Source organism: Rhineura floridana, chromosome 1, assembly GCF_030035675.1.
Source record: "Rhineura floridana isolate rRhiFlo1 chromosome 1, rRhiFlo1.hap2, whole genome shotgun sequence".
Classification (NCBI taxonomy): Eukaryota; Metazoa; Chordata; class Lepidosauria; order Squamata; family Rhineuridae; genus Rhineura; species Rhineura floridana.
In genome coordinates this window covers 246,393,740-246,417,477 of record NC_084480.1, presented here as the reverse complement: position 1 = coordinate 246,417,477, position 23,738 = coordinate 246,393,740, and the positions used below count along the sequence as shown (strand labels likewise).

General features: G+C 39.2%; 1 protein-coding gene across 1 annotated transcript in view; it reads left to right on the top strand.

The window, feature by feature from the left end:
* Positions 1–23,738, top strand: part of NPC1 (NPC intracellular cholesterol transporter 1) — a 52,714-nt gene that overhangs the window by 7,220 nt on the left and 21,756 nt on the right. Inside the window, exons 2-11 of the mRNA XM_061596989.1 lie at positions 9,006–9,128; positions 9,778–9,884; positions 12,156–12,331; positions 13,566–13,733; positions 15,198–15,447; positions 18,583–18,659; positions 19,164–19,534; positions 21,239–21,465; positions 22,162–22,262; positions 22,952–23,054. Of these exons, the coding sequence (XP_061452973.1) occupies positions 9,006–9,128; positions 9,778–9,884; positions 12,156–12,331; positions 13,566–13,733; positions 15,198–15,447; positions 18,583–18,659; positions 19,164–19,534; positions 21,239–21,465; positions 22,162–22,262; positions 22,952–23,054 (1,703 nt within the window). The remainder of the gene's footprint in view (positions 1–9,005; positions 9,129–9,777; positions 9,885–12,155; positions 12,332–13,565; positions 13,734–15,197; positions 15,448–18,582; positions 18,660–19,163; positions 19,535–21,238; positions 21,466–22,161; positions 22,263–22,951; positions 23,055–23,738) is intronic.

The window sequence follows — 23,738 nt, the reverse complement described above, 5'->3', positions numbered from 1 at the left end:
GGCAAAGCATTTCATTTCATTTTTAATTTGTATACTGCCTTTCTACATCACTGCACTCAAGGCGGTTTACAACCATAGAAATGACAAAATTATACAGAAGTAATCATACTATCATCCTATAATGCTACAAAATATAAAGTAATACAAAATAAGCTTAAACAACAAATGTTACAAAAATACACAATATTAGATATACAAGTGTTACACCAATACAGATTATTATTAAATAAAGCCCATATCAGTCCTTTCTGCTTCTAACATACACACCTTCTCAAGCTCCTGGCTCTCACCTCATCCATCCTGGCTCTCACCCAGGATCCAAACACAGCTCACCCCCAGAATCTCACAACAAAGAAGGGACCTGGGGACTGCTTACATCATTAAAAAAACAAACTGCTTACATCATCATAAAACAAAGCTTGTTTTTATGAATAAACACTAAGGTAGGTGGCAATTCATATGAAATATCAAAGTAACGTACAAAATATACAATAAAAATAAACAATAAAACATGAAATACCGTACAAACAATATAAAACAATCATTAAAATGAGTAACTAATCAAAATAAAAAAACTAGAAAACTGCAAACATATTGGCATTTAAAAAAGCATAAGTCAAGTACAGGTATAATTCCTTTCTTCATGAAAATTCACTAATAAGCAAAAAACCTTGCGGTTTAAGAATGTACCTATAGCCCACAGATATTCCTATCAAACTTTAAAAAGCAGGGAACTTGGGCTCCTCTCTGAGATATTGTACTGTCCTACAAATTGGTCAAAATGCAAACAATTTGGGTTGGTCTTTCACAGTCCAGTCCACTTGCTGTATAGCTTGGAAGAATTTGGTAACATGTGCCGCTGAGCATATGGTGGGGAAAGCCAGGTCTGATCATTTGCATGCTTATTGAGTTCAGTGGGATTTACTCCTATGTAAGCATGGTTAGGATAGATAAAACTGACCATGGGGGAGGAGCAGAGGGAGGGGAGAGGAAAGGGAAGGAGAAAAGGAGGGGAGCAGAAGGAGGGTATTGGAGGGGGATGGGCAAAGGAAGGGGCAGGGGAGGGCAGGTTTGATCATTTCCATGCTTATTGAGTTCAGTGGGATTTACTCCTGTGCAATCATGCTTAAGATAGGTAAAACTGGCCATGGGGAGGGGGAGGGGGAAGGAGGGGGAGGGAAGGGGGAAGAGGGAAGAGGGAGGGGATATGAGGGAGTAGAAGGGAGGGTGGGTTTGATCAGTTGCATACTTTTTGAGTTCAGTGGGATTTATTTCTGTGCAATCATGTTTGAAAATGGAAATGGACTGCCTTCAAGTCGATCCCGATTTATAGCGACCCTGAGTTCTGAGTTCAGGACTATAAGTTTTGTAAGGTTTTGTTTTGAAATGAGCTTATGGGAAGGATCAGAATGGCATGGGGGTATTTTCAATTTAACATTGCGGAATGTGAAAAATCCACGCTGGCTATAGTATACAGCTACTCTCGTGGCTGTATAATGAGCAACAGAAACAACAGGCTTGCAGAAAATGCTGCAAGACATAAAAAGGCAAACTAATAAAGTTGAACAGCAGATGAAGTTTTCATATACATTTCCACCATTTAGTGAGCATTCTGACTACAATACATGTGAATATTTGGTTTTGACCAGTACAGCATTTTAGAACTGCATGCCTTGCACCATTGATTTTCAAAGATGGGTATAGCAGATAAAAAACTAGTCATTGTCATCTTTCAGAATACTAATTGGGAAACATCCATGCATGCTTGAGTAACCTTTGGCAAATGGTATATGCAAAAGCCATGTTAAAGAACTTGTCATGTGAATGAAGGTAGGCAGAGATAAGCAACAATGAGCGCTATTGTTACATGGTCACACAGATAACAGTTCAGGAGATGAGGAAATGCAACAACATTTTCCAAGGCTCTGGCCAAATGATGTTTTGTGTGAGAGAGAACCAGGCTCATTTTGCAAAGACTCGCCTAATCCTAGGCCTTGTTTCCATGCTGAAATTGAGCTAATGAGGGGGGTTCCTGGGTGGATCCAGGCCAAGGTGAATTGTCATTGTGTGAAGGAGTGGTGCCAGCTGCTTTAAAGGAAGTGGTAGGGTGGCCACTTTGAAAAAGCTGCCATTGAACGTAACAACTGTTGTCCAGTCACAAATATCCCCTTTCTGGAGAAGGTGATTGAACTGGTGGTGGGGAAACAACTGCAGACATTTCTGGATGAGACTGGTTGCCTGGATCTATTCCAATCTGGGTTCAGAACTGAATCAGCTTTGACTGCCCTGATGGATGACCCTTATAGAGAGAAGGATGAGGGGGAAGTGCAACCCTGTTTTGTTCTCTCAGTGGCCTTTGATACCATTAGCTGTGGTTTCTTCTGGATTGATTCTGCAGGATGGGTATTGGTGGCACTGTGCTACAGTCATTCTGTTCTCACTTGCAGGATCATGTCTAGGGTAGCACTGAGAGAGTGCTTTTCAACCACTTGGTGTTTACACTATGGAGTGCCACAGGGCACTATTTTTTCTCCAAAGCTGTTCATTATCTGTATGAAGCTGTTGGGAGCTGTCATTAGGAGTTTTGGAGCAAGGTGTCATCAATATACAGATGATAGCCAGCTGTATTTCTCCATTACATCTGAATTGGGAGAGACTGTGCAAGCAATGAACCAGTACTTGGATGCAGTGGTGGACCAGATGATGTTCAATAAACTGAGCTGGAATTCTGGAAAGCTGGTGATCTTGTGGGTGAGAGTTTACTGTGTCTGGGAGATAGGCCACCTGGGCCTCTAGTGATGATGGCTCAAGGAGCATCGAAGCTCCAGACCTGCTCCTTTGGAGGGAGTAAAACCCTGTCCAGAACAGGCAATTGACATATGTGGCTAGAAGTGCCTTCTACTAGCATTTGCTGGTACACCAGGTGTGACCATTACTGGCCTGGGATAGCCTGACCACAGTAGTCCATGCATTGGTACCTTAAGATTTGATTACTGTAACATGCTTTTTATAGGCTGCCCTTTGTTATGGAAGTTGCAACTAGTGCAGAATGCAGTGCCCAGGCTGCTCACAAGAGCAGGTTACTAGCAACGTAGTATTCCTTTGCTGAGAGAGCAGCACTGATTGCTGATTTGCTACTGGGCCAGTTTTGAGGGTCTTGTATCAATTTTGCAAAACACTAAACAGCTTGGACCTGATGTATCTTAAGGATACCTGATTCCTTATGCTCTATCTTGGTCACCAAGATCTTCTGATGGGGGCACTTTTTGTGATCTCCCATGCCTCTGTTGTTTTTTTGCTATTGTTTTTACTGTTATGATTGTAGTATTGTGTTTATATTGTACACTGTCTTGTATTTCTAACAAAATAAGGTTTATAAATATTTAAATTAAATAAATGTATGAAATACAAATTATCATTTGGTGGGCATATCCCTATTCTTCATGCATAATTGCTAAGCAATAAAGAAGGCGTATGGTTCTATGTGGTATAATTTCAAAGGGTCCTTTTCTGTAAGAGAACAAAGTCAAGGCTAAACAGAAATCTATCCTTGTAAACAGTATGTTACATGTAACAAAACTGTTAAAGGTCATTCCAAAGATAAGCATGGAATCTTTTCTTTAGAACTATGCATTTAGATCCCTCTAGATTAATAAAGTTTCCAGAAGATCGTAAGTTTTCCAAAATTGTGACATGCTGGTGCTAGTGGTATTAATGACGGAACACTTCTCAGTTTTTACTGAATTAAGATTACTAAAAGTATTATTCTTCAAGACTCAAGCCCCCAAAATCTTGGAAATACAAGTTGCACTAGTTGCAACTTCCATAACCAGGCAGAAAACATTAATTGTTTGAAAATAATTGTGAATTATAGACATAATTGTTATACATATTGTAGCAGTAAGAGACCTAACACCACAGTCTGCTAACCATGTTTAGCGTAAATTTCAAGAACAAGTACTTCTAGTGCTTTTTACAAAATCCCTGTAAAGTAGACCAGTATTAATATCCTCCTACTGTAGATTGGGAGGAGGAAAGGAGCTGAAATTAAATGCATACAGTAGGGCCCTGCTTATACGGCGGGTTCCGTTCTGGACCCCCGCTGTAAAGCGGAAAATGCCGTAAAGCGGAACCCCATTGACTTTAATGGGCTGTGTCATGCAAAAATGATGTGAAAACGGCGCAAAACGGCGCAGAAGGGGAAAAAACCCCTTTAAAATTGAAAATGAAAGGCGCCGCATCAGCGGAACGCCGTAATGCGGGGTCCTACTGTAATGGCTATTTAGTGACTGATTATATTCAAACCAGGGACTTAGCTACTTCATAAGCTCTCTGAGCTTTATGCACTGTTGCCATGCTATTCTAGTTGTGGTTTCTAGTTGGATAGAAGTAAACACCAGTCTTTTATGATGAGCAAGAGAGAAATGCTGATGATAGCACATTTCCTTTCAGCTGCTTGGATGAAGTGTTGTCACCAGACTGTCACATGATGCATGTGAGACATCAGAAATCGTTGCATTGCAGATTCTCTTCTTCCCTCCCTGCCTGCCTTTTGCAAGTTTAGTGATTTCTGTATACCTTTCATCACAGAATTTAAGACAACTTGTACAAATGCATTCTCATAAAGGCAATATTAAAATAAGGAATTGGTTTGCATGCAAGTTGATGAGAGAAAACAGGAATGACTACACCTTCAGCCATCATTAATTACAAGCTCAGAAGCTGTAATGAGCTTGCATTCCCAAGGTTTATTTGGCTTGAGTTTTGACTAATATTACTTCTAGCATCCTTTAGCATTTTTCAGCCTGAAGGCCATATTCCTTTCCGGACAACCTATTGATGGCATCATGCCAGTGGTGGGCAGGGCCAGGGGCAAAAATGGGTGGAAAATCAAATGTAAATCTTACCTTTGTAACAGTAGTTTAGTTCATACACAGTGCTCTTTATCCCCCATCCAGAGAAGCAAGAGTCATTATCAGTTCAAGGACACATTCCAGCTGGGGGAAAAAACCATAGGGTGTGAAACAGTGAGGGGTATGGCCTGGGGAGAGTTCTGAGAGCCAGATTTGGTCCCTGGGCCTCAGATTCCCTATCCCTGCTTTAGCCTGTATAGAACTGAAAGTGTTTTAGTAATGAATACTGCCTTGTAATCAAACATGAAAGCCAGTGTGGTGTAGTGGTTAGAGTGTTGGACTATGGCCTGGGAGATCATTTCCATTTTTGTAATCGAACATAAGGGAGAACACCATTGGCATGTATAATTCTGAAAGCTTCTCCCCCCATACAGCTCCACATTCTTGTTACAGAGTATTATTTCTAAACCATATACATGTTAAAATGTGGTTTGTTATGCCTCTTTTTCTAGTAATGTTAGCTGTCAAATACTTGCATGCATTTCACATAGTTTATTTAATTGGTGGTGAAGGCTGTAGACAAGAAGTAGCGATGGCCACTAATTTGGGTGGCTTTAGAAGAGGATTAGACAAATTTATGGAGGGAAGGCTATGAATTGCTACTAGCCACAATAACTATGTTCCACTTTCACCATCAGAGGCACTATGGCTCTGAATGCCAGTTGTGGGGAATCACAAGTGGGGACAGTGCTATTGCATGCAGGTCCTGCTTTCAGGCTTCCAATAGGCATCTGGTTGGCCACTGGCCTCATCCAGCAAGGGTCGTCTTATGTTCTTATTTCAGCCTGATTGAAAACTGATTTGCACCCATTAATAATGACTCCTTACATTTTCTATATTTGTTGAATAGCACCCAATATTTGAATATAATAAGATCAGATCAAAGGTCCACCTAATTCAACATTGCACAATGGCCAACCAGATGCTTTTAAAAATCTTTAGGAGGGCATGAAGGCAATAGCCCTGGTATTCAGTGGCAGACTACCTCTGAATCTGGAGGTTCCATATAGTCACTGATAGAACTATACACCATGAATTTGCCCAATCCCCTTTTGAAGCCATTTAAGCCAGTGGCCGTTTGTCATATCTTGTGGCAGAGAACTCCATACATTCATTAGGGACTGCATGAAGTAATTAATTTTGGTCAGGCCTGAATATGCTGCCAACCAGTTCCATTGGATTGTCCTGACTTCTAGTACTGAGGGAAAGAGAAAAATTTATCCTTCTCCATGACTTAATTAAAAAAAAAACATGTTTAACTTCATAAACCTTTATCATGTCCTTAGATTCTTTTTCTAAACTGTGAACTTCCAAATGTTTTAGCCGTTTCTCATAAGGTAGGTGGCCTTTGGTGCCCTCATCTGCACCTTCTCCAGCTCATTGGATAGCCACAGTATTCCAAGTGTGCTTGGACATAGATTTGTGCAAGTGCATTACAGTGCTGACAGTTTTACTTCCAGTCTCCTCCTTAATGATCCCTAGATGGAATTTGCCTCTTTCACAGTGGACATCCACCATGACTCCAGTATGTCTTTCCTAGTTAGTCACTGCCAGTTTAGACCCTGTCCATAGTGGTGTAGTGGTTAAGGTGTTGGACTATGACCTGGGGGACCAGGGTTTGAATCTCCACACAGCCATGAAGTTCACTGGATGACCTTGGGCATGTCACTGCCTCTTAGCCTCAGAAGAAGACAATGGGAAACCCCCTCTGAATACTGCTTACTATGAAAACCCTGTTCCTAGGGTCGCCATAAGTCAGAATCAACTTGAAGGCAGTCCATTTCCATTTCCATATTGGGATTATTTAAAAAAATAATGTGTAGTGTAGCTATAATAGAAAACATTGCAGTTATCTTGGATTAATAATTAATAATCAGCAGTTGAATAAATGTCAAAAATGTGTTTGTTTTTTGAGAGACCAAGAACAGACTTGGGGCTTGGAAAAAACAGTTGCATAAGTATATTTTCATACCAAAAAAATAATTTAAGTTAAGGATTTTTTAATCCATTAACTACTGTGGCAAAGCTGTTTGGATGTCCAGGTATATAACATATAAAATCAATGATTTTAAAATAAATAAATAAATAAATGGATTTTTAATTTAGATTTATTTAAATTTAAATCAATTTCAAAAATTTCTTAAAACAATTCGTAAAAAAAGAGCCTAGGTCAAAGATCATCATGAATACTAATTACACAAGTTCTAATTATATTATGCAAATATGTTAACAGCAGTTTATGGAAATAACCTGATCAATCCTATTCTGTAGCTGGTATACGTGAAATGGACTCTCTCTCTGTAGGCCTTGCCTCTTTCTGAATGCAAAGATAAAGTCAATGAATAGAGAATTTGGGGAGATGGAGTAGATCTGAACAAGTGAACAAGTAGATCTGAACACTGAAGTAGTAATCTAGCTCTTAATAGCAGTAGCCTCTTCTGCAGGTGTAGAGATATTTTTTTCCCTTGGACTAATTTATTCTAAATTGAGAAATAAGTTGGGAACTGAAAAAGTAGGAAAGCTTATATTTCTTTCTCAGACAGTGAACACAGAAGACAAAGGTGAAGAAGATGAAGTTAACTGTACCATCCATTATTTTAAGTTTCTCATGTTGACTTAGTTGAAATTGCCTAATTTGTTTTAAGAACTTTACATTTATCTAAAAACTGAAATACTGTAGTTAACTCAGCCTTTCCCAACCAATGTGCCTCCAGGTGTTGTTGGACCACAACTCCCATCAGCCTCAGCCAGCATTGCCAATGGTCAGGAAAGATGGGAATTGTGGTCCAACAACATCTGGAGGCACACTGGTTGGGAAAGGCTGAGTTAACTATTCAAAAACCCATGTGCTTGTTTTGTGAATGTTGTTGTTTGTTGAAGAAGAAAACTAGCCAGAATAAACAACTTTATTAGTACAATTCAAAAGCCTGCTTGGGGGTGGTGATTCTGGTACATCATGACAAAAATATCATGATTAATTGAACAGTTGGAGCTGGTTCATCTCCTGAATGACTTAACAAGTTCATTCTGGTTTAGTACTAAAATGACCAAATTATCATTGCATTTTTTGATGAAAATTAATCTGAAAACTATTCAGAATTGCTTAGTGTGTACCTATCTTCTAATGAAATCTACATCTGTGAATATGTATTGTACAGTACTTCTACTAAAAATGATGATTAAATAGAATCTTCCTCACTAGTGATTTAAAGTGTAATTTAAATCATTAAAATTGAGTCCTTCAGAGAAGTGATTTAAATTATGATCAACCCTGTTGATCACCCCTATCTATATTTGTGTTGACATTCTTGAAGAACTCCAAAAATGTTGGCAAGGCAGGACTTCTGCAGATGCTGTGCTGAGTTTTCCTTAGCAAAAGTTATTTTATGTGCATTTTAAGTAATATTTTTCACCATTTTGCCTAGAATACATAAACTAACTGGCCTGCACTGATTTCATATTTGATTTTTACAGTATTAGAGAGTTGATATACAATGGTATTATTTGACAGTTAATAACTTATGAGAACTGATGATATATGCCTATCAAATCATAAAGAGATAACAAGAAATCTAAAAAACTCAAATTTAAAGGTAAACATTGGCATCAGTTCAGCCTGGGTTTTTCTTTCTGCATATGTTCTATGTGAGAGCATGTCCTCCAGGACAGAGTAGTAATATAAAGGGTCAGCAGTTATATCCAGATATGTGTTCTTAACAAAACCAGTGGTGTAAACCTATGTATTTTTAGTATCAGAAGAGAACTTGTGTGTGTGGGAAAAATAGGTCAAGAGCCAGAAATTTGCACCACTTGCTCTGCATGTTTAATAAGGCTTTCAGCCTGTGTTGCTGTAATAGCAATCTCCATGCCACGTGGCAGGTTGTTCTGAGGCGAGGTGACCTTTAAAAACATTGTGTTATGACATGTGTTCTGCTGATAAATTAAGATGTCAGTAGGCATGTTTCAAACTCTGTGGGTCATTTAAAATGGTGATTTAATGTGTAGCTACTTCCTGTTAGAATGTTACTTAACAGTTGTGAAAGCTATGGTCAGTATGAATTGATATTTGTTTTTTGCGTTTTTCTTCTGTAGATATTTTCAGATTCGTGTATCTGGTATGGCCAGTGTGGAACTGCTTCTGGAGATAAAAAGTACAATTGTGAATATATAGGCCCACCATTGCCACTACCGAAAGATGGCTATGATTTGGTGCAAGTAAGTTTCTAGTGAATTAGTTTTATCGAAAAATAAGAGCTTTAGGCTGCAATCCAGTACATGACTACAAAGAAGTGAGCTCCATAGGGTTCAATGGGGCTTACTTCCAAGAAAGTGTGTATTGAATTGCAGCCTTTGTAAGAATAGGATAGAAGACCTAAGCATGTTTTTTCTTCATCTCTTGTAGTATAAGGAAATTGAATCCTAATGCTAATATCAGTATGAATAAGGCTACATGGTAATTGCATGATGGTACACTGTGTTAGGTTTATTGTACTTAGTCATCTGTAGTTGGTGTGTACATTTTTTTTATTTCAAAGTCTGTAAGTGTTAAGGTCATATCAAATCTACTAGTATCTTTTTATATAATATAGTAACACTCCCAAGGAGGTATGAAATAGTCATTACTAGTTTCATTGTTAACCTGATTATAAGGCTACTTGGAAGTGAGCCGTTGAAATAAGTGAGACATTTTTTCCAATGCAATTGCCTACAGTTGGGCTTATTTATTTAATAAATATATGTACCTCCTTTCCTCCCATAGGAGCCCTGGGCAGCAAAGCCCACATTTGTCTCCTGTAGTAGGAAAAAAATCTCAGGTTACTTTAATACTTGAATCTTACAAAAATATATTCAACTTTCTTTTAAGGAACTCTGCCCAGGTTTTTTCTATGAGAATGTTAGTCTTTGTTGTGATGTGCAACAACTTCAGACTTTGAAAAGTAACTTGGAGATCCCTTTGCAGTTTCTTTCCAGGTATGTGGGGGCAATATGTCCAGTTATTGTGGTATTTTTTTGAGAGAGTTTTTTTCCTTTTCAATAAACTGGAAGTCTGGTAAGCATTTAGTTGCTTAGGAAAGATGAAGAGAAAATATTTATATGTATGGTACAACCACATTTGGAATACTGTGTACAGTTCTGGTCGCCTCACTTCAACAAGGATATTGTAAAGTAGGAAGAGGTTCAAAAAAGGGCAACCAAGATTATCAAGGGGATGGAGCGACTTCCTTATGAGGAAAGGTTGCAGCATTTGAGGCTTTTTAGTTTAGAGAAAGGACAACTAAGAGATGACACGATTGAAGTTTAGATAGTGGAGATAGTGGATAGAGAGGAGTTTTTCTCCCTCTCTCATAACACTTGTAAACATCCAATGAAGCTGAATGCTGGAAGATTCAGGACAGATAAAAGAAAGTACTTCTTCAAACAATACATAGTCAACCTATGGAACTTGCTCCCAGAGGAGGCAGTGATGCCAACTTGGTCGCCATAAGTCGTAATCGATTCGAGGGCACATAACATCAACAACAACAACAAGGGTATCAAAGGCTACTAGTCATGATGACTATGCTCTGCCTCCACAGTCTGAGGCAGTATGCTTATTTATTTAAATATCTATAAGCGGTACTTTTTGTAAAAATCTATCAAGGCAGCATTATAGCATATAAAAACATGATAGAATTAAAAAACCCATAAAAACATCATTAAAAACAGTAATAAAAACATCCATAGCAACTGCATTGGTTGGAAAAGACAATTCATATTAGAAGGCCTGTTTAAACAGTTCAGTTTTCAGGAGATGCTTGAAAGAAAGAAGGAATGGTTCCTGCCAAGCATCTATTGGTAGGGAGTTCTACGGGGCAGTGCCTGTCATACTAAAGGCTTGGCCCCTGGTGGAGGCCAACGGAACTTCAGGAACATGAGGGACCACTAAGAGTGCCCCATCAGAAGATCTCAGAGATCAAGATGGAATATATGAAGTCATGGTACAGTAGGGCCCCACTCATACGGCGGGTTACATTCCAGACCCCCGCCGAAAAGCGAAACCCACCAAAAAGCAGAACTCCATCAATAAAATGGCGCCCAACACCGAAAAACCCCATAAAAGCGGAACAAGCGCTGTATGAGTGGGGCCTTATTCTAATTGAAAGCCGCCGTATTAGCGGAACACTGAAAAGCGGGGCCCTACTGTATTCATGCTTCTGAATACCAGTTTCTGGAAACAGCAGTAGGGGAGAGTGCTCTTATGCTTAGGTCCTGCTTGTAGGCTTTGCATGGGCATCTGGTTGGCCACTGGGAGAACAGGATGCTGGACTGGATGGGTCACTGGCCTGATCCAGCAGGTCCTTATGTTCTTACAAATTCCATTAATGCAGTATCTGTCTTCACTCAAAGAGTGTTCCAGAAGTTGTTCTGCTCATCCTTTGAAGGTGGAATGGTGGACAGAGATGCATTTTATTAGACAGCTTTCTTTAAAGGCTGCTCAAATAGATGTGTATTAATATTGATCATTCTAATGATTTTATTTTGCTTAATAACATTCTACAGCCCTCTCTCACATAAATTGGAATTACCTAAGGAGTTCCTATGCTGTTTGCTTCATATTTGTTTTATAGTTCATATTGCTTTTGGTTTTTATTGGAGGTAAAGATAAAAGTTAATTAAATGATGGCTTCTGAATCTTGGGCTGCAAGGCTACACGTTCATATATGGGAATATCCCTATAATGGAACTGATTGCAGTGATAGATTGGATTGCAAGTCTAATTCAGTTTCACTATTGTGCTGAATTGTGTACTTCAATTTCTTACCTACAAATGAAACTGTGATGAACTTTCCTGTACTAAATATAGTTGTAAGACTTATTGGTTGTCAGAACTATTAAAACTATAATTTTCAGGAGTGTGAAAATAAAATGGACTGCCTTCAAGTCGATTCCAACTTATGGCAATCCTATGAATAAGGTTTTTATGGTAAGCGGTATTCAGAGGGGGTTTACCATTGCCTTCCTCTGAGGCTGAGAGGCAGTGACTGGCCCAAGGTCACCCAGTGAGCTTCATGGCTGTGTGGGGATTCGAACCCTGGTCTCCCAGGTCATAGTCCAACACCTTAACCACTACACCACGCTGGCTCTCTTTGGCCATAAGAACTGCTTGTTCTTTTAGACAAATACTACCTTTTGAAACTTTCTGTATTTCATGTGCACATACTGGATAAATATATAGATGCCTGATGATGACTCTCTCTTCAGGTGTCCATCATGTTTTTATAATTTAATAAACCTGTTCTGCGAACTAACCTGCAGTCCTCATCAATCTGAATTTCTCAACGTAACGAACACAAGTATGTATTATGATCCCATTACAAAAAAGGAAAAAACCAACATTAAAGAGCTGCAGTATTATATTGGAGAAAAGTTTGCTCATGGTAAGCAAGATAATCAAGTAGTTGTGCATCTTAATTTTTTTTGTTCATTGCCTTAGAACATTTTATCAAACATTTATCAAAGCAGTTATTTGCTTGTATGCTCTTATGTAAATAAGCTGAGCAGTTTACCTGCAGGTCAGAAGTTGAGTGGCATGGGAAAGAGAGGACAGAGTCGGGGTCTGGGGAGGAGAAGAGCTGTGTGTATGTATGCCACTGGAGTGCATTTGCAAAACTGGCAGGAATTATTGTATTGGGATCTAGCATTAATTCTGTTTGAAGAGCTAATTCAGAAGAGTCTATAATCTGTTACAGTTCCTTTTTCCAAAGACTATTAAATCTGGAACCTTTTTTGTTCTCCAGTGTTCCAATAAGTAGCAGGAAATATTTATCATCTGCCCTCCTCAGTTCCATTGGCAAGCCTTTACTGAACCATGTATAATGAAGCCCTCCTTCTGACCTTCTCCAAGGTTCCCAGAACTGTAAGGCCAGGGGAGTGCACTTTAGTCACCTAAGCCAGTGGTTTCCAAATTTTTTCCCCACAGACCACTTGAAAATTGCTGGTGGTCTTGGCGGACCACTTAATGATTTTTCTGCCTGTTATAGCAATTGTAATGTGCTATGCTAAATGCTGTATGATTTTAATTGTATTTTTATTGCTTTTACTTCTTATATTGTATTTTATTGTATTACAATTTACATTCCATAGAATTCAAATTGTAATACAGTACAAGAAATAAAGAAGCAATACAAATACAATTAAATACATCCAACTGCCTTTGCAACCAAATTGTCACATCTCCTTTGCTTGAGGTAGCGGCTTCATTAGAGCATAATTCAGTTTCCCCAACAAGCAGAAGGAGGATCCCTTTGTTGCTATTTGGGCTTCTCCCCAACAGCATTGGGGTTGGGTTATGTTGCCCTTGCATTTGCAGAAGCAGAAATGGCACTCTGTCTTCTGTAAAAGTCAGAGCAAAGGATAACAGATCCCTCCTGCATGCTTTGTAAGTCATGGAGAACTGTGGGGAGAATCGCTCACTATTGGTGAGCTGGTGAGAAGATTTGTGAAGCTTTGGTTAACCTTGAATTGTGTCAAAAATAACTGTCTTTAGGTATCTCTTCTGCTGTAAATTCAGAGTTGCTTTATACCAGTTGCTGAACCAACTTGGGAAAATCTTATTTGTATCCTTCTGAATTCTCAGCTATGTCTTTCTCTATATTGAAATCCTGCTTCTAGCTATGTATAATGCATGTAAAGATGTGGAGGCTCCATCAAGTAATGTTAAAGCTCTGGGACTGTTGTGTGGAAAAGATGTTAAAGAATGCAATGCAACCAACTGGATTGAGTATATGTTTAGCAAGGATAATGGTCAGACTCCTTTCAACATGATTCCAATTTTTTCAGGTAGGAAACAAATGTTTTAAATATACACTTTGTCTTATTGAAGATGGGTAGTAAATGTCTTAGATTTCCTTTGAGCAACAGATACATGAACTGAATTTACATGGTCCCCCTAGGCAGGGCTGGATTAACTATTAGGTAAATAAAGCTATACCCTTAGGTCCCCATTTCCTTTTTAGGCCCTCAGCTTCCCAGCTCAGCCACTGGATAACCTTGAGGCCCATCAGTCTCTCCCTCTGCCTGATCTTCCTCACAAGCTGGTTGTTATGATGGTGGGGGGATGAAGAAAAGCCCATGTATTTATGCCACGTTAAACCCCTTGGGACAGCTGGTATAGCACACTGGGGAAGAGAGCCTGTCTGGGAGTCCAGAGTCTGTGAGTTCAAATCCCCGCTCATGTCTCCTGGGTGTCAAGGGCCAGCTAAAGATCACCCCCACAGTGAGTGGCTCAGGGGTTATGTGCCCTGCCACCTGTGCAGCCGTGGGCAAGCTGCATAGTTCCAAGGAGCCCAGTTGCCCCCCAGCTGGCAGTTGCAGACAAGGAAGGGGCTATCTTGTGCAGCTGTGGCAAGCTGAGCAGGCCCTAGCCAGCTGGGGAGGACTAGCCTCAGAGGGAGGCGGTGGTAAACCTCCTCTGAATACTGCTTACCATGAAAACCCTATTCATAGGGTAGCCATAAGTCAGGATCAACTTGAAGGCAGCCCATTTCCATTTTTCAAGCCCCTTGGAGGCATGTAATAAATAAAGTCATTTTTTAAAATGAAAGACAGGCTCAATAGGCCTGGGGGGAACTGGATCCAGAAATGGCCCAGCCTCCACAGGCCACTTTTGATAGATGGGCAGCTTGTCCACCTGACATCAGGTGATGCAACTTGAAAGGAAGAATCAGAAACACACTCTGTGTTCTCCTAAGTCTTCCTTTGCAGTCCCAGCTTGAGTTCAAGTTGCAGCTGCAAAGATAACCTGCCGAGTGCAAACTTTCACTTCCCTCACACTTGATATCAGGTGTGGGGCAGGTGGGTGTGGCTAGGGAAAAAAAGACTTGCAACCAAATTGGGACCCTTCTCATGCTTCATTTTTCCCCATGCCTACTGAAAGGAAAAGTTAATTTCGGCATTGCTTGTTAAATTTCCACTACTTTCTGGTTTGCACAAAATGGATGTCATTTATTTGCAATGTATGGCAATTTTGAATGCTTTTTTAAAAAAAAAATCTTAGAAGATTTGGCTTCTATGCATTGTGCATGTTGGTCTTGGCTCAGACAATAAACTTGCTTATAGTAGTGCACAAAGGAACTTTTCTAATAATTTGGCAATGTTAAAAGTTGAACTTGCCAGACTAAAACTGTTCTTTATCAGTTTGTCAATTTTAAAATGTCATAGGCCATATATGCAATCTTAGTATCACATCTTACCTGTTTTTGTGTGTGTGTGTGTGTGTGTGTGTGTGAACTTCTCTCTTGTTAGATGCTTCTATCCATGGAATGACTCCTATGAACAATGCCACCAAAGGCTGTAATGAGTCCATGGATGATGTCACTGGGCCTTGCAGTTGTCAGGATTGCTCTATTGTCTGTGGACCCAAACCACAACCCCCTCCACCTCCTGCACCTTGGCTTTTGCTTGGTTTGGATGCCATGTATGTCATCATGTGGATCTCCTACACAGGATTTTTGCTTGTATTTTTTGCAGCAGTTTTTGGAGTATGGTGCTACAGGTAAATAATTTTTTACAAGCACTTAGCATTGCAAAAATTACATGCTGTAGGTGTTCATATAAATAATTTCCACTGTTTACTGAGGGTGGAATCCAATGGGATTTCAACTTTTTCTTTCCTCTGCAGCCCCCCCCCCCTCAAAATCTGATTCAGAGGGCAAAGTTCTGTTGTGCAAGCATAGACAGCTTGTGCATGGATAGCTTTAGATGCAAACTTAAGCCTTTAGGCATATCTCCGTGCTGCCACAATGCTTAGTTTTTACTTAGTGGTTTAAACTTTGATTTAATGTGACATGTGAACCTGGCCAGTGTAGGCTTCTGTGTAACTACTCATTAGCATTCTCTGCACATTAAGGAAGTATTTTGAAATGTAAAAGAAAGTCTACGATAATCATCTTATCTGAATTGCACCTACACAATATTGCACCTACACAGAGTATTGTTAATATTGACAGATTTGGTGGGGTGGCATGGTGGGGAGAGTGCTTGTAATGTGTTCAGCTTAGCTGGCTTACCTTGTGATTTTTTCTTTGTACTGATGTTGACTTAAGACAAAACTTCGGTACTGCTCGTTGTGGATAATGCACTGTGTACCTTCAGCTGTATCATGTCTCTGAGACTACAAAAGGCAGCAGAAAATCTGTCAGAGTAAACAACTGTCCCATGAACAATTGTTAGTAGTCATGGGATTTTCCCTCCCTGATCGCTTAATTTAAAGAGGAGAGGATGTGGGAAATAAAAAATTCCCACAATATATTTAAGTCTCAAATTAATTTACTTACAAATTGTCTCATAGAAATCATATTGGTGCTAGACAATTGCATCATTGTAGCTTGGTACAAGGGAACTTTTTGTCTGAAATTGGCCAGAGGCTTCCATGCTGCACAATCTGGTCTGTGCAAACTCTGATTCTTTATATTCTTTAGTACAGTTTTGCTGAGAAAGAGGCATTTTGTGTGTTTGAATGTGTGAGGTCAGTAGGAACCTAGTAAGGGAAAGAATTGCTTAAAACGTATTGAAACTAAATGCTGTGCTCTAAATCAAAATGGCTGTGGTTGTTGCATTTCCCAACTAGGAGGTGGTGAAAGACGCTTGGAGTACATGTTTTACAAGCTGCTAATTGAAGTCAATAACAGGAAGATGTAGAACAAGAGGGGTAATAATACCTGCTCTTACAGGGGATGAGCAGGATCAGCATATGCAATGGTGATGACCCGATGGCCTGGTTCACATCTCACTTTAAACCATAGTTTACAATAAACTGTGATTTAAAGTGAACATGTACTTAGCTTTTTCCTTCAGTGCACCAGGAAGGAAACAACCCAGAGGTAATTTCAGCTGTTTTCTGTTGTGTGCTAACCAGTGCCTCGTGGCTTGTTTCCTATCAAACCATAACTGTAATGGAAGAACATTACATTGTTCACATGTAATGGTAAGCCAGCATCTGCTTTCTTTTCTCATTAGCATGCTGAAGAAAGGAGAAGGAGGGGAGGAGCTGAGTACCCTGCTCATTCGCATTAGTTTAATTTAAGTTATGGTTTAATGTGACATGTGAACCTGGCTAATGCAGGCTTTTGTGTTTTAAAATGTAGTAATAAGTGCTTCAGGTTCATAAAATGTCTGTGTTAGTACATGCATGGTATTCATTGCTATATAGTTTGCATTCTACACAGACCTGTTTAGGGCTTATTTATAAGACTGCTGTATTGTGGCATTTTTATATATTCAACAGAATAAAATGGTAAAGCTTTTCCTGTGGATTGAGCCTTTCTTTAGGGAAGATAGTGGGGATTGTTCCATTACTGAGTACTTCCCCAATGATACAGTCTCCTTTTAACAAAGGTAAATAGCATGTTGGGGAGAAGGCTAGACTGAACATCTCTTCCTGACACATACACTAATAGTGTTAAGAGCATTCAAGTGATTCTCACCTGCAGCCAGAAGTAGTACAGTTTATTCAATACAATCAAATAAATATGGCTTCCTCTGACCATACTGCTTCAGGTAAGGATCACTTCAATGGTGTTAGGTATACTAGCATGTGTGTCAGGGAGAAATGTGTGGTCTAGCCTTCTCCCCCATATGTCATTGTAATGTATGATTCCTAGAGACTCATCGCATGAAGTTCCTGATAAATAAAATGTATTAAAGGAGATTTTACCACTTCATAGAGCGTTATTAATGTGTAGAACCCACATTTTTCTCGCTGAAAGGTATAGCCCAGGAAAAGCTTTACCACTTCATTTTGTTGAACTTATTAATTGATCCTCTGTCTTCTGCTTTCAGGTGAGTGAACTAAATATAGCAAACAATGTATGGTTTAAATCAACCTTTACAATAACAATACTGTACGGGCATTGATTTGAAGTTGCATGTTGAAGTTTGTTAATGAGTTTATACTGGTTTTATAAACTGTTTACAATAAATTACTCTGTTTTCAATTTAGTGTTTTAAATGTGTTCCTTAACTCTTTTTTGAGTGAACTGAATATAGTACATCACTTGTTTACTAGAACAGTTACTGCTATGTAATAGTTTTCCAAATTTTCCCTAACTTAAGGGAAAGACGTTACTGTGGTAGTTATAGTGATGATGTACCAGTGTCATGAGTCAGCCTGTAACTGCAGTGATCCATTGAAAGAACTGGCGGCACTATGCTGAAGAACAGCAATTAATGTCAAATGGACAAAGCAGTTGCCTTCCACAAAAATGATTAGGGATTGTTGCTGCATTTACCTAGGCACTATCCAAATACTTTCGCTACCAAAGAATAGCTCAGTGTAAATGCTTAATATATAGTAGAAAATGACACGGTGAAGACTTGGCTTCCAAAAAATCCCTAAGAACTATGTTGAGGTAACTACCCTAGATCTCATTGCAACTATGCATATTTTAAGGGTGTGATATAAATGTAGTTTTTCATGAATTGCCCGCCTGGTCTGGTTGACTGGTATATGAGTGATCAAAGGCCTATATTTTTACAACTAGCATCTTAGATTTATTGACAACTTCTATTCATGGCCACATACATTTTCTTTGCAAGCTGTAACCTAGTTTGTCTTGAATCACAATATTAAATAAACTAAAACTGACAATTATCTCCTAAGTGATTTTGTCCATGCTCATCTCTTTTAAAGGAAGAGACACTTTGTTTCTGAATACACACCTATTGACAGCAACATTGCCTATTCTGTTAATTCACGCCAGAATACTGGTAAGACCTGGAAAGTAATGGTAAGGTTTAATCATGTGTGTGTTTTCCTCTTTAAGAACAGTGGTTGTAAGATCTTAATTTGTTAAAAACTAAATAGTGGCTTTATTGCAAAACAGTGTGCCCAGAATTATTTTCTTGCATGCCATTTTATACTATTCTTTGCTTTCAGTAATAAAAAGGAACTTAATCCTGCAAATTGTTAGTTTTTAAATAAATATCCAGGCACCCACTCAACAGAATGTCGTCCCCCCCCCTTGTTATGCTGGTGTGCAGGCCTACACTTCCTGGTCCTTGCATGGATCATCCCCTATTTTACATGAGGTCAGGTTTAACAATGTTTGTCCACCTTTTTCACTTTATGCAAACTGTTTTGCTGCTATGCTTGGAATTTAACGGAAAAACCTGGGAAGCCCTTCACATCTTTAAAGCAATTGTTGGTTAGGTATGCAGGTCATGTTGGAAATGGAAATCTTCCTTATTCTGTGTGTGTTCTTGTACTTGCAGGAGAAGCTACCTGGTGTGAAAGGCTTGGTGAGAAGTTTGAGAATGTTTTAAGGGTCACATTCACATCATGGGGGGCTTTCTGTGTTCGGAACCCAAGGCCTGTTGTTCTCTTTTCCCTGGCCTTTATTGCGATGTGCTCCTCAGGCCTGGTGTTTGTCAAAATAACTACAAATCCTATAGACCTCTGGTCATCTCCAAGCAGTGAAGCTCGTAAAGAGAAGGAATATTTTGATACTCGGTTTGGACCTTTCTTCCGTACTGAACAACTTATTGTTCAAGCCCTAAATACCACGCCAGAAATCTATTCTCCATACCCATCAGGAGCAGATATTCCTTTTGGGCCTCCACTTACTAAAGATATCTTGCATCAGGTAATATAGAAAGTGGCCTTCTACATGTTCAGTGGATGAAAATGCACGTTGAGAAACTAGAATGGAAGGAGAAGTTGCCTTCAGCAGTTACCAAGAATTTCAAGATAACTTTTGTTCAGATATTTAAGCTCCATGTAAGCCAGCCCTCAAAACCTCTACTGTTTGAGGGATAGGTGCCTGTCATGAAAGTGCAGTCAGATGGGTGCATCCGTCAGGATGCACTGCTACTGCTACCTGTAATTATGGCTCGGTGGTGCTAGGTAGCTATGTCCACCTTGACTATGACACCACTAGCAAACCATGAGGTACATAATGGCTGTGGTTCAGCTGTATCCATGCTTTAGCACTACAGGAATGAGCCTAGCCTTTCTCCAGGCTCATGTGAACCCCTTCTCCAATGTAACCTCAAGAAGGGAATTGGAAGCCTCTGTTTCAGCTTCAGGTTAATTGCAGTTTAACATGTCATCCAACCCCTCAGCTGTAGCTACTCTTAATTATGATTAACTGAAACAGGCTAGCTTCATAAATTATGGTTTGAAGTTGTTTTGTTTCAACAAAAATCAGCAAGAGAGTAACTACAATTTGTCCAGGTTTGGATGACCCTGCAAGCTGTGGTTAATTAAAATGGAATCAAAGCAGCCTTACCAGAGGTGAAGCTGGGAAATTGTGAGCCTAAGCTCATTGCATCTTGTTCTTGCAATATCAGCTGTGATTTAGAGCAGGGTTCCCAATCGTTTTTTGGGCCTAGGGGCACATTTGAACAGCTAAACTGTCGTGGATGCACCACGAAGTACCCATTTCACAGAAGAAAAACTGCTGTTGCTCTGAAAGTTCCCAAATGGGCAAAAATCCTACACCACCCTAACCCCCAAGAAACAATCCCCCCCCCAAATGGAGGACTCCCCAAAACCTCAATTTTTAAAAAATTAGAAGTTGCATGAAGCCTTGGCAGGTGCCAAGGACTGTGTCTGAGGGCACCGTGGTTAGAGACGTCAGAGTTAGAGTTCTATCTGAACCAACCCATTGTAGAGTTAACAGTTGCTATATGTTCTGTGTAATATTAAATTAGGGTTGTATTTATTTAATATTTACTTAAAGTAGGCCCATTGGAATTAATAAAGTTAGTCAAGGCCATGAATTTCAGTGGGTCTACTCTGAGTAATAGTAGTTAAATACAAGCCTCAGTATTTATATCCTACCCTTCCATTTTAAAAGCAATGCTCTGAGTGGCTTATAACATAAAATGCATAATAAAATCAAAACATACAGAAATAAGAGAAGAGTCACCACAAATGTAAACAGCCTTAAAAAGAAGAGAGCAGGTCAATATACTCTTCAACCTGGTAGGCTAGTTACCTGCCAAGCATACTTCTAATACAAGCATATGTAATATACTTCTAGTCTTAGCTAAGAGGCTGAATGAACTTCATGTTCACTTGATGGCGGACCACTAATTGCATGTTTTTCTTCTTCCTTTAGTCTAAGTAGTACTGTGAAACTTACATTTTTGTCATTTAACCTGCTTCACATGTTGGATGCTGAAAAATCTATGCTTGGTATTTGACAAAAAGCAAGACACTAAGAACAGCCTGCGCTACTGTTGGTGTCACCCACCATAACTTAAAGACTGTTTGATTCATGAATGTAGGAAAAATTCTGCTCTGTTGCTAGGACACTTGAGTTTTTGCTTTCTCATTTTTTCAGGTGCTAGACTTGCAGAATGCTATTGAAAACATAACTGCTTCTTATAAAAATGACACTGTAATGCTGAAGGACATCTGCTTGGCTCCTCTTGCTCCCTACAACAAAAATTGTACTATTCTGAGCGTGCTCAACTATTTCCAGAACAGTCATTCTGTCCTAGATCATAGTATTGGTGATGAATTTTATGTCTACGCTGACTACCACTCTCACTTCTTGTACTGTGTCCGGTAAGCACAGAGACATTTCCCCTCCTTTTGTATATTAGCTTAAAAGACTAACTTTCATTTCTTTGATTACTCTCTTGGATGGTTTGCTTGATACAGGGATTGTACAGGGCATTTACAGTAAAACTAAAAGGAGATGTTGGCTTGGTTTGGATGATTATTCAGGTCATTCATAAACCATGCTTTATGTGGCCAGGAACAGGAGCTAAGGACTAAGCCTGCCCATTCTTCTTTGGAACTTAGTTCCTGGCTTATAATAAGCCATAGCTCTCTGGGGAACTCTTGGTTAATGCAACCCAGAAACTAAGCTCTGAAGGAGCAGGAGAGGGGCCATGACCCCCAACTTCTGATCCTGATTTCATAAACACTGCTTTATGAAGCCTTGAACAATTGGCTGAATTGGGTCAGTCTCTGTACTTGAAAAGGTTTTGTACCTTATTGGTAAACTTATTTAAAGAAGATGAATTGCTTAGATGGAAACTACGTCAGAATTAGTAGAGTATACATATGATTGAGGTATTGGGCAACAAAATGAGATACAAAGTCAAGGGCAGATGAAGTGAATGACATTCCAAAATAAATAATAGAGTTCTGAAAGCCTTCACTTCAAAATATGATATACTGCAATATTGTCATAAACAATGTGTGCTCACAAGTTCTGCTTGGATAACTGCCAACGTTTATATATTAATTTTACAGAGCTCCAGCTTCTTTGAATGACACAACCTTGCTTCACGATCCATGCTTGGGAACATTTGGTGGCCCTGTGTTTCCATGGCTGGTGATGGGAGGATATGATGGTAGGTGTAGAAGCCTTATTGGCTCCCTTGCTGAAATTAATGTGTGCCTCCAGAGCCATATTCGATTCCCAACCTGTTCTCAAGACTACTAAGATAATATAGCCAGCTTAATATTCAGTCTATAGCCTACACTGTATCAGCTGTTGCATTCCAGTTTGGTGGCAGGACTTTCTGTTACCATGTGGTGTTTCTGTGTGGGAAGATATTCCTGGTGAGAAATAGTGACTTGCTTGTAACAAACTGCATTTTCTGGTATGCCAGGAATTGGTAAGATCTGATAGAAAAGCCAAACAGAAAATGTGCTACTCTTGATCTGTCACCTTGTTGAGGTCAGAAATGTTTCTTATGTTGCAGTGGTCCAGATTTCAAACGTATTTATTTATTTGGATTGCTGAGCCTGGTAATAAGTTTCATTGAGATCATTTGGACTTACATTCATGTAAATAGGCTTGATGCCTACCATATGTTGTTGGACTCTAGTTCCCATCATCCCTGACCATTGGACATGCTGGCTGGAGCTGATGAGATTTGGAGTCTGACAACATCTGGAGGTCACAACTCTGCTTTAAGACAATCTCTCTATAGAGAGAAAAGTATTCATTTCTTGGAAGGTGCCTTTTGCAATTTACATAAAAGCATCTTGTGTTCCTTAAAGTACTTCATGTATTTTTTCTTTTTTTAATGCATAGATGAAAATTATAATAATGCTACAGCCCTTGTGATCACGTTTCCCGTAAAGAATTATTACAATGACACAGAAAAGCTGATGAAAGCACTGGCCTGGGAAAAAGAGTAAGTCTTTCTGATTGAGGATTAACTGAAACAGTCTATGTAACATTCTTACATTGGAGAGGTGTCAGTTTCTTATCCAAGAGAATCTAAAATAGTAACAAGTCTGCTACACATTGTTTAAACAAATAGCTATTTGTGTAATTCAGAAATTAACGTGTTAGATAAAATGCTGATGTTTTGCCTGTTAACTATTAGTTCTAACACTGGAGCTGTTCTACACACACACTTTCTTTATGTAAATATAACATGATGAAGTCATCACCAGAAGATTATTTATTTATTACAGTTATTTATATCCTGCCCTTCAGGATACAAATCCTTCCAAGATAGCTTATAAGTAACATTAAACTACATTTCAAATGAATAAAAAGTCATTAGGATCCTTCCCATAGGGCAGTTGGTGGTAAAAGGCCCTTTGGGGCTGGGGAGAGGATGTCCAGCTGGAGCAGACTTTGAGGTGGCCTTTGCTTCTATCCTTCACATTTCACATCTTTTTTTCTTAAGCATGAATGAGACTTAAGGATGCTGATAACTTGGGACAACCAGAGAAAGCAAGTAGTTTTCAACATGAAAATTATATATTTTCATGAAGAATATAACACAGAGCACAACTTAACATTTAAGAAATTGGAAGGAATTTTGGAAGAATTGGAAGCCAATAGGCCCCAAGAGCCTATTTGAATA